Source organism: Teleopsis dalmanni, unplaced genomic scaffold (assembly GCF_002237135.1).
Source record: "Teleopsis dalmanni isolate 2A unplaced genomic scaffold, ASM223713v2 unscaffolded_contig_0608, whole genome shotgun sequence".
NCBI lineage: Eukaryota > Metazoa > Arthropoda > Insecta > Diptera > Diopsidae > Teleopsis > Teleopsis dalmanni.
The window spans coordinates 1-12,180 of NW_024031990.1; the positions used below are offsets into that span (position 1 = coordinate 1).

The window sequence follows — 12,180 nt, forward strand, 5'->3', positions numbered from 1 at the left end:
AAAGTTTAATTAAAATTCATTGGAAACATTTCTAATAATAAATAAAAAAAAAATTATGTTGATGCCAAAATTTCCCACTTCTCCATATACTCCTTGTTAAAAGAATCTTAGCAAAACCCGTGTGACTTCTTAAGCCCCTCTACTGTTGTAAAAAAATAAACAAAACGTTTCCTCCGTGCTGTAAAAACTATTTGACCGAATAGGCCAGGTTAAAAAATATACACATAAGACAGGAAAGGAATTTTACACTACGTTTGACTCAAAGAACCAGATTTGTGGCACAATGTGCCAGATGACCAATAGGCCAGTGTACTTGTTTCAAGAAAAGTAAAATTTCAAGTTTGGTAAAATTTACCAGAAGGCCCAATGAGCCAGAGTACTTGCTCTTTCACTTGTCGCAACCCAAGTCCCCGATTATATAAAATGTACCTCCTTTTATATCGAGCATACCGGAGCTTTTTGGTGTAGCGTACCGGTATTCTTTGCTGTACTTGACTTCGCCGTGAAGTTGAACTTTGTGTTCTTCTGCTTCGCCGTGATTTTTTTAGTACTTTTACTACGCGCCGTGTTTATTTATTTCGTGTGTTATTCCTTTTTAGTTTATATTATATTAAATATTATTATATTAAAAATAAAGTGTTTTAATACTACAAAACAAGGTATTAAATATGCATATATATTCTGTGAATTTAATATTATCTAAATGTGAACAGAAAAGAAATATTAAAAGAAATAAAATTGATGTTGGCGTGCTTAGTTTTGTTTTGTTGTGTTTTGTTTATAAAAATAAAATTGGACAACCAAAAATGTTAAACTGTTTTGTGTTTTTTTTGTTTACGCAGATAAACTAAAATTGAACAATCACGAGTGTTAAATTGTTTTGTGTTTTGTTTTATTTATATATAATTGTAAAAAATAGATATTTGTTTAAAATTTAAACATGTTTCGCCAATAATTGTTCATTGTTGTTGCGTTTATAAGTGTTCCATTCATAAAAGTTTTAACCAAAAATTAATTTCTTTTCGTATATTTTTTTTTAGAATTTGCACATTGCATGTAGCGATGCCCGCGGCACATTGGTATCGAGGATCACAGGTAATGTCCATGATATTTCAAATAAATATTTTAATTCAATTTTATATTTTCCAGTTAAGTCGCCTTCAGTGATTTTCATGTGAGTTGTTAGATATATTATGTGTAGTGGTGGCGGTTATTTAACACACAGACTGTGTTTTTCTCTGCTTCTTGTTTTATGTAGCACAGAAATTTACTTTGTAAATTTGTGTCGTTACATTTCCCTCCTTCTTCAGAACAGAAATTAAACTAAAACTTTATCTTAATGACACGTTGATGACCCCTCGTCGGCAAATTTGCACTTGATACTTCTGATTTTCCATTTATCCCTTATTTTCCATATGATACATGCTAATACTTGTGTTACTAATATTCCTTTTAGAACGAGGCTCGATTTCTCTTTCTAATCTTTGGACACTTGAAAATTTTGTAATACTCATCTTGGTTGCTGACATGATGATGGTCATCCTTTCGTTTAAATGTACCTAGACGTTGTACGAAAATCTCTGGTTTGTTTCCTTTTGTGCTTGGTTGACTGACGTTCAATTCCTCTTGTGGTGACCATGTTTCTTGTTGACTGTCATGCTTGACTTTATTCTTTGCTTGAGTTCCTTGGCTTGGTAGTTCCGTGTTAAGTTTACTATCTGAAACATTGATAACTAATGGACCTAATGAATTCGTAAGTTGTACATGACGATTATCCGATACTGGCTGTATTGCAGTAGAATTCCTCTGTAGCGATGCAGTTGATGACGAAGATGATCGTTGACCAGATTGGTGATTATCTCTTGGTGGTGCTTCTCGTGGTGACTGTGACTGATTAACCGAAGATGGCGGCTGTGGTTCAAGTTCTTTTGGTTGTAACGATGATTTGAAATTACCTTGCGAATGACTCTGTGACGTTTGCGATGATGATTTAAGATTACCTTGTGAATGCCCCTGTGGCGTTTGCGATGATGATTTAAAATTACCTTGTGAATGCCCCTGTGGCTTTTGCGATGATGATTTAAAATTACCTTGTGAATGCCCCTGTGGCTTTTGCGATGATGATTTAGAATTTCCTTGTGAATGCCCCTGTGGCCTTTGCGATGATGATTTACAATTACCTTGTGAATGCCCCTGTGGCGTTTGCGATGATGATTTAGAATTTCCTTGTGAATGCCCCTGTGGCCTTTGCGATGATGATTTAGAATTTCCTTGTGAATGCCCCTGTGGCTTTTGCGATGATGATTCTGAACTTGTAGAAGTTGGTAGTACTGGATGATTGACATGTGATGACTCCGGTACTATCATTAAACGTTGTGGCAGTGCTGGACGTGATGATAAGTCATGCTCTTCGATTTGATACTTTTGCTCTCGTGGTTGCGTATTCTGATTGTAGTTAACTAGCGACTGTTGTGCATATGCTTGTTGATAACCTACTTCTGGACTTTCCCTATGAGACGTTGAACTCTGTGGAGGAGCTACGATGCATTTATGAACTGCCTCCTTGTGTGGTTTTTCCTGTAATGGTATAATTGCTGTTGCTTGTTTTGCGTCTGGTGGAATCGGTTGCTGGTTACCCCTCAGTTGGATATGATGATTCGATTTAATGCTTTGATTTTGGACTATACTTTCTTGCATCAGTTTTGGTTGACTGGATTCTAATTTGACGGATAAAATGTTTGGGTGGTTGTCATTCCGCCTGGCGTGACAACCCCCAAAGCGTTTCCCGATGGCCTCTGATGATTTCTGTATGTTGGATTTTCCCTGCAGCACTCGATCGTTCGACGGCCTATAGTACCACAACTCCAGCAAAAAAGTCTCCTAGGCTTTGTGCATTCTCGTGCAAAATGATTTCTTTCCCCACATCTACGACAAGCATTACGCACGTCCACCTTTTCGCTCTGTGTTCTATTAATGGCAATCGGTGGTGACCAATCAAGAGTGCATTGGCGTTCTCTACTACTTAGTTGTGTAAGACGTTCAAATTCTTCTGCTAGTTTGCTTAATTCTCCCAAGGAGCTAAATTCACGCGGTTTGATCTGGAGCTGATACTCTGGTCTACTATTCCGGTAAATCCGACTTAACTGTTGTCTTTCTGTTAACTCAGCATATCGCATCAACTCTTGTAGTGCTAGGGCATAGTCTTGGAATGACTCCGTCTTCTTCTGGTATTTGTTCCGAATTGTGTCTTCTAATTGCTCTAAATAATTAGAAGGCAAGAAAAACTCTCGAACATCCTGAACAAAACTTGACCAGTGTGTCCACTTCCGATTGTTATTCCGGAACCACATTAGGGCTTTTCCTTTCAGTATTTCTGGCATAAGTCTTGGCAGAATGTCTCGGGGAATGTTATAAGTTTCGGAGAGTGTTTCCAAATTTTCCAAAAATGGTAATGGACTTGTTTCACCATTAAAATGTACCTCCCAATTACGCACTTGATTGGCGATTCGCGCTATGTCTTCAAATTTGCTAGTCATCATGGTTGGCTCTGAAATGTGTATTTTTGGCGTGTCGATTTCGATGCCTGGAGGTTTGGGTGAGAGACTGCGATCGTATTTAGTTTCCATGTCCATAATTATATCTAGTAATTTTTCCGTGTACTCCTCAGTTGCTAGATGATCACGTACACGTTTCCGTAGTTCCTCAACGGTTCCTGATGTACTGATCTTAATTTCTTCTAGAATTAGAACCAAATCCTCTTTACGCGCTATCGAAATCCATGCTGTTTTGACCATGTTACCTCGTGTACCGTCTAATGACTCTTTGCGTTAAACGTTTGTACACTTACTCGTCCTGTTCCTAGTTCGTTCTTTTCTAAAACACGGTCCCCTGTTCAACGTTCGTTCTTTTCTAAACAACGTCCCTGTTCAACGTTCGTTCTTTTCTAAAACCAGGTCCCTGCTCGGGCGCCAATTGTAACGACACTTTTGGGTGACGTTCAAAAATTTTTAGTTTTTGCTGGGGTATCCTCAGCCGTCGTCCAGAGTCGTGACAATATATTTATAATTTTGCCGAGACGTTGGTTTTAGAAGAAAACAGAACGTGATTTATATGTATAAATTATATATATAACTTTATTTATTTCATAAAACTTATGATTAACAAAGTTTAATTAAAATTCATTGGAAACATTTCTAATAATAAATAAAAAAAATTATGTTGATGCCAAAATTTCCCACTTCTCCATATACTCCTTGTTAAAAGAATCTTAACAAAACCCGTGTGACTTCTTAAGCCCCTCTGCTGTTGTAAAAAATAAACAAAACGTTTCCTCCGTGCTGTAAAAACTATTTGACCGAATAGGCCAGGTTAAAAAATATACATATAAGACAGGAAAGGAATTTTACACTACGTTTGACTCAAAGAACCAGATTTGTGGCACAATGTGCCAGATGACCAATAGGCCAGTGTACTTGTTTCAGGAAAAGTAAAATTTCAAGTTTGGTAAAATTTACCAGAAGGCCCAATGAGCCAGAGTACTTGCTCTTTCACTTGTCGCAAACCAAGTCCCTGATTATATAAAATGTGCCTCCTTTTATATTGAGCATACCGAAGCTTTTTGGTGTAGCGTACCGGTATTCTTTGCTGTACTTGACTTCGCCGTGAAGTTGAACTTTGTGTTCTACTGTTTTCTCACTTCTTCTGCTTCGCCGTGATTTTTTTTAGTACTATTACTACGCGCCGTGTTTATTTATTTCGTGTGTTATTCCTTTTTAGTTTATATTATATTAAATATTATTATATTAAAAATAAAGTGTTTTAATACTACAAAACAAGGTATTAAATATGCATATATATTCTGTGAATTTAATATTATCTAAATGTGAACAGAAAAGAAATATTAAAAGAAATAAAATTGATGTTGGCGTGCTTAGTTTTGTTTTGTTGTGTTTTGTTTATAAAAATAAAATTGGACAACCAAAAATGTTAAACTGTTTTGTGTTTTTTTTGTTTACGCAGATAAACTAAAATTGAACAACCACGAGTGTTAAATTGTTTTGTGTTTTGTTTTATTTATATATAATTGTAAAAAATAGATATTTGTTTAAAATTTAAACATGTTTCGCCAATAATTGTTCATTGTTGTTGCGTTTATAAGTGTTCCATTCATAAAAGTTTTAACCAAAAATTAATTTCTTTTCGTATATTTTTTTTAGAATTTGTACATTGCATGTAGCGATGCCCGCGGCACATTGGCATCGAGGATCACAGGTAATGTCCATGATATTTCAAACAAATATTTTAATTCAATTTTATATTTTCCAGTTAAGTCGCCTTCAGTTATTTTCATGTGAGTTGTTAGATATATTATGTGTAGTGGTGGCGGTTATTTAACACACAGACTGTGTTTTTCTCTGCTTCTTGTTTTATGTAGCACAGAAATTTACTTTGTAAATTTGTGTCGTTACAAACCTCAGATATGTACTCCAGTCCTGCAAAACTGAAAGCCCCCAAGTATTTTTGTCGAGCTCTCGAGAGAGCCGGGCAATTACACATCAGATGCTCTAGAGTTTCCTTTGCATCCGGCTCATTGCATTTCCTGCAAGCATCGTTGTGAATTAGATTTAGTTTTTGGGCATGTGATGCAACCAAACAGTGACCTGTCAACACACCAATTAATGTTCTACAGTTTCTTCGGTTAAACGATATAACATTCTTGGTGTACTTTTCTTCGTATATGTGTCTACACATAATTCTAGCTGTTCTACAGGTGGTTAAGTTCCTCCACCTTACCTTTGCTCTCCTTATCATGTGCTGGTCCAGAAGTTTATGTATTTGTTTCAGAGGTCTGAGTACTTCGCTCGTTTGTTCCTCCGAAAGTAGCATCAACTGTCTCATTTCCCTCTATGCCTTTACGACCAGGAATCCAGTACATACATAGCCTGTGGTTGCAGGCTAGTCTTGCTATAGCTTCCTTGCATTCTAGAACATTTTTGGATGATGACCAGTAAGATTTGATCGCCTTAATGGCTGCTTGGCTATCCACATAGAAATTTATGCAGTGGTTTCTCGTTTCATCCCCACACACAAGCTCCGCCGCTTTCTTAACAGCAAATTCTTCTGCTTGGAAGACACTGCAGTAGTTGGGAAGTTTAAACGGCATTCTTATGCTCAATTTCGCACAATAGATGTCAGCTCCTACTCCCACTTTCATCTTTGAACCGTCTGTGAAAACATTTTTGGTGTTGCATTTTGGCACCATGCCTTTTTTCCATCCTTCGTTTTCGATCACAGTTTTTATTGTTGCTCAGGTGTACATGATCGGGATCATATAATCCGAATCAAGAGTGGCATTCTGATTTACAACGTTATGCCCGAAAGATCTTGCCGCCATATTCTCGGCAAAAATATCAATTGGGGGTAAGTTTAGTATAGCTTCTAGAGCTGCTGTCGGAGTTGTTCTTATTGCACCGGTGATGCACATCACCGCGTGTCTTTGGACCTTTTCCAGCGGTTTTATAGATGTTTTCTTTTTTACAACTGTCCACCAAACTAATATACCGTAAAGTAATATAGGTCTGACTATAGCCATGTAGCACCAGTATATAAGACCGGGTGAGAGACCCCATGTACTTCCCAACATCCTTTTACATGCGTATAAAGCATTTGTTGCCTTCTTTACCCGTTCATCTACATTAGGCTTCCACGCCAGTTTGCTATCCACAATTACTCCAAGGTATTTCGTTTGACTTTTCAGTGGCAAAAGAGTTCCGTTCAAGTTAGGTGGCGTCCATGCTGTGACCTTATACTTTCTTGTGAAAAGTATTGTGTCAGTTTTTTCTGCGTTTACGCTTAAGCCAGCGTCAGTCGCACAGTTGTAAATTGATTTGAGAGCGTCGCTCATTAACGCACTTAGAGTAGATAGGCATCTTCCCGTTACAACTACTGCGATGTCGTCCGCATATGCAATTAGTTTCGGAGCTTTACCATCAAATTGTTTAAGAATTTTATTGATTACCAGTAACCAGAGAAGGGGTGAGAAAACGCCTCCCTGCGGGTTCCTCTACATGTTTCCCTAGCTAGAGTTGTATAGTTCCATTCTGCCCTTATCTGCCTGCAGCTTAAAAGGCTTGCAATCCATTGATATGTAGCCGAGTCTATACCAACATCATCTAAGCTATTTAAAATAGCTTGCGTTGATACATTATTGAAAGCACCCGCAATATCCAGAAAAACTCCTAGAGCGTATTCTTTGTATTCTAAGGCCTTTTCAATATTAGAGACAAGTGTATGGAGAGCAGTCTCCGTGGATCTGCCCTTAGTATAAGCGTGTTGTGCTCTTGACAGAACTTCAGAAGCTAATTGGTCTCCTATATGTGCTGCTAGTATTTTTTCAAAAATTTTGAGAATAAAAGAGGTAAGACTAATTGGCCTATAATCTCTAGAGTAGAGGTGACCATTTTTTCCTGCTTTCGGAATAAAAATGACTCTTGCCACTCGCCAGTTTACAGGTACGTAATTATACTTCAGGCATCCTCTAAAGATATTTATCAGCAATGTTTTTATTAGGTCCGAAGCCTTTTGTATCATAGCTGGATAAATACCATCAAGTCCAGGAGATTTGTATGAAGCGAACGATTTGACTGCCCATTCCAGCCTCATGTGAGTAACAATATGTTTTCCTGCGAAGCCTACCATATTCCTGACCGGTTCGGTATTGCTCACAATTGCACAGCCAGGAAAGTGAGTATTAGTAAGATCTACAAGTGATTCAGTGTTAGTTTTTGTCCATTCGCCGTTTTCCTTCCTGACAAGGTTAGGCATAGTTGGGTGTTTGGATAGTAGTTTTCTAAGCCTAGCTACCTCCACCGTCTTTTCTATACCTGCGCAAAAACCTTCCAGGAGTTTCTTTTCGCATTTCGAATGTCTTTTTTGTATTGCTTAAGAATATCTCTGTACTCTTCCCAGATGACTTCACTTTCTGCTAGCTGAGCCAGCTTGAAGATTTCGCGAATGTAGCGTCTTTTTGATCCCAATTCCTTATTCCACCAAGGAGGTTGAGATCTACGTTTAGTACGCATTGGCGGGCACGCGATATGGTACGCTATAGTTAGGGCTCTGGTAAGTTGGTCAAGCCTAGCTTCCAGATCCACGTAAGAATCAATTGTCGTAATTTTTTTCAGTCTCTGTTTCAGAATTTTTCGATAAAGGTCCCAATTCGTTTGTTTGGGATTTCTTACAACTTTTCTGCTTTTAAGGTACTGAAAATCTATTTGGAAACTAATATATTTGTGATCTGAAAATGATGGTTCGTTAAGAACCTTCCATTCTATCACCTGTACATTATCTTCCGTGAAGAGTGTTATATCTAGAACGTTTCTGGAGGTCGGTCCAACATAGGTCGGTTCCTCTCCTCTGTTAGCTACACTAAGCCTACTTTGTATTATGTAATTAAAAAGAGACTCACCTCTGTCATTGATGTCAGTGTTTCCCCAAAGCGTATGATGTGCGTTGGCGTCAGTACCGATTATCAGACTTTGCTCTCCTTCGCCAGCTAAATCTACCAGCCTTTGGAGTTCTTCTGATGGTATTTCTTCCTCATGTGGCATGTAGCAAGACGCGAGAAGTATGTTCCTATCGCCGTCAACCGCCACTACCGTTAGATCTTCTGTAGAGAGAGAGTTTACAATATAAGAATTAATACCTTTCTTTACTAGTATAACAGTTCTTACCCTTGTTACCCCATGTGGAATGAATGTGTTATAGTTTCGTGAATTTAACCCAGAGACCAGGTTGCCCGAGGCCAGCCATGGTTCCTGAATTAAAGCCACATCGTAGCCGCCCTCTTCTAGATTAAGGAGGAGCTCAGCTGAGGCAATTTTACTTCGGTGGAGGTTTATTTGTAGAATCTTTAGCATGAGCTTCCGATTCTTCCCCGGGGTTGGTTTCAGCACTCATCACACCCGGTTCCTCTCCTTCGCGAAGATTGAGGGACGAGCTTAGGATTTCTTCAATACCGAGATCCTCCTCGATTTCCTCCGCAGCGAGTGTATTAGAATTCCTATCGGTTGGGTGTCGTTTTTTGAGGCGAAGGTACACGCTCCCTACTCCCCACGACATCTTCCCGTATCGTGAATACAGAATGTCCTCGGCCATTTTGTTGATTAATAGGATGTAGTTTTGTCCCTCGCCTTCTTTAGCTGGCTTGAGGACCTTTAACACCTTCCAATCGCTTGTTGGCACATCCGGATTCTGTCGTTGTAAGAGACGAAGAGCATCCTCTGGCTTCACCACTCGAGGTATAAGAACCTTCGCTTTGGGCAAAGACGGGATATCTTTCCTGTCCACAACCTCCAAAGATGCCCCTTCCCATAGGCCTTGGAGCGTTGTAGCTGCCTCCCTTAACCAGTTCAGGGTAGAGTCGTCTTTACACTTCAGTAATTTCACTCCGTTGAACCAGCCGGCCCCGTCGAATGATGGCATTGGAGCTTCTGGTTCCGCGCTCATTTTGGCGAACATAGCATCTAATAGCTTCATTTCCACTATTTTCCACCTAGTTTCTACCATTTGACCCTGTGGATCACTGCGGTCGATAAGTGCCACAATCAAGCGTCGCTTGGCCACTATCTCCGCCATTGTTAGTTTAGATGTAGACGCTTCCTGTTCTTTTGGATCACTGGCTTTCGTCTTTTTTGTTGTTGTTGCTGCTTTAAATGTGGACGCTTCCGGCCTTTTAGTAGTATCGGCTTTCGTCCTTTTTGTAGCAGTTTTATGTTGAGGGACAGCCTCATCTTTACGCTTTTGCCTCTTTCCAGAAGGACCTTCGCTTTCCGTTGAGCGCTGCCTTTTACATGCCATATCTTCCTCGATTCGATTTGCAAATTTGGAATCCGAGGGTTCACACCACCTTTTACCTGCGAAAAAGGCTCGACCTTTCTCTATCTCCTCTTTCGCCCAGACTAGCCTGTCTTTCTCTTCCTTCGACAGATCATTCCGGTCTCCGAGGCGAGCACAGAGTTTTATCGCGGCCTTATATCTGGATTTGGCTTTCAACCCCTCCTTATTTGGTTCAGCCCTAGGCCTACGAATGGCCTTAGCAGCTTCCCCCGGAGAACGAAGAAGAGCTTCCTCCTCAATTGTGTTGACGCTAGCAACGCTCTCGTGATCCGAGTCTACAGGGACTATGGCATCACTGCGTTGCATTGAATTTTTGTTTTTTGGAATTGCGCCTTTGTGACCCAAGTCTACAGGAACTTTGGCATCACTGCGCTGTTGTTTGGCAGTAGTAGTACAACTACTGGAACCTGCTCCGATCCCAGCAGAGGTGCAGTCACTGGCGACGCGGCTTATAAAATCACCGCGCCCGCCGGTGGTAGCAACTGCGCCTCCCACCGACGTTTGGGCTGATATCCCAGCCCGATTTTCTTCATTCTTCAACTCCATTTGGTTTTTTATGGAAAAACCTACCATTTTGCATTTTTTGTCTACTGCCAGACACCTCAAAGTTATGACTAGGGAAGGGGCTCACCTGCACTGACCCTGTTGATACCACGACCACTACACATGAGACTCTTCCTTCATCTTAGCTAGACACATCACAGTCCTTGACAAGCCGCATCATGTTCCTCAGCTACAACATCCGAGAGCTTCATGACCCGAATTGCCAGGTATTACCATATATATTAACATAATATTAACGTTAACAAAACTGAACTTCATTAATATAATTTAAATAAATATTCTAAACAATAGTTAAAAAACAAATTATATAAACTGAATTAATAAGCATGAATACCAAATCAGCTTACTATAGCTGATAGTCAGCAAAAAGTTAAGTTAAGAAAATGACAGTAGCAGACAAAGACCAAATAAGTTATAGACTTACTTCATTATCTTACTGTCAGCATCGAAAGATAACGATTAGTCGCAATCTTACAATGAAAGTATAGCGATCTGTTTCTGAAATTTCATTATAAAGAATGGCTTATGTTAATTTTACAGAATTTAATAAATAATATTTATATTTTTATAATAAATGAAAATAAACAGAAAAATATTTACTCGAATATACTTGAGTAAATATCGAATATCTGGATATTTTTGAGAATCGAGTACATCAAAGACATGCTCACATTAATTCATATAATTCCTCTTAAAACATAAGCAATATTTATTCCATAAGCAAGATATGCTAGGATTCAAACTACACTTCTGTAAAATCGCCTGATTAACCCATAATCATAATTCAATAGCGCTCTTGCTGCAGTAGAATACCCAAGTGGTCACAGATGTTATTAAGTAAAAGTCTTTAAAGTACTAACTGTCATTTTATCAAAAAAAAAAGGAAGTGATCACCAGGTCGCTCTATTTCAGGGACTTCAACTATTATTCAGGTTCAGAGCACATCCTTTGTAATATAAACTTATAATTGCAATTATCCTGCCCACTTTTCAATAATATGACAAATATGACCTAAACACCGCCTGTCCTTATATTTTATTTAAAAATGTATACTTAAATAAACTGCGAGATGCAATCATTTTTTCTGAAAAATTTAATGCTTAAGTAGCTCAATCTTGTTATTAAGCCTCATATTAAGATACTTTTTCTATCAACTTTATGCAGTTTACTTAATTTGATTTTATAAAGTTAGTTATATCTAATTTGCTGTACATGGTTTTTATTTTTATGACCAACAAAGGCAGTGGCTGCATAAAGTGCATGTACAACAACAATATTGACTGCAATAATTTAGCCACATTACCACTGCTGAAGCAAACCGCATTTTCCATGTGCCACCCACAAACAGAAATTTAATGAAGCCACCAAATTGCATATTGCCAATGTTGCCAACGCTACCAAAATTTGAATTTGTGTTCCACGGTAGTCACTCCATGCTTAGATTGGTTATTATCTTTTAGTTTTTCCTACATAACTGTACGTGGTTTACTCGTATTCCCGTTGTTTTTGTTCTCCACATGATTTTTAAGTTTAAATCCCTTTTACTTATAAATATGTATGTGTGTGTGTGTTCACATAAAATATTTTATAATGAATCCATCGTATTAAGCTAAACTTTTATGAATAACGTTCGTTCTATGCCTTTATGAATGCATTGAAGCTTATTGGAGCACGTTTGCATATCCATTTTCAGACTCTACTACCGACCACCTACATATA

At 38.5% G+C, this 12,180-nt stretch overlaps 1 protein-coding gene across 1 annotated transcript; it reads right to left on the reverse strand.

The window, feature by feature from the left end:
* Positions 1–9,499: 9,499 nt before the first annotated feature.
* LOC119663584 lies at positions 9,500–10,646 on the reverse strand (the record flags this gene model as incomplete). The annotated part of the gene is given in 1 exon segment (XM_038073195.1): positions 9,500–10,646. A coding segment is annotated over 1 exon segment (971 nt), but the record flags the coding sequence as incomplete, so codon positions are not given.
* Positions 10,647–12,180: the final 1,534 nt, after the last annotated feature.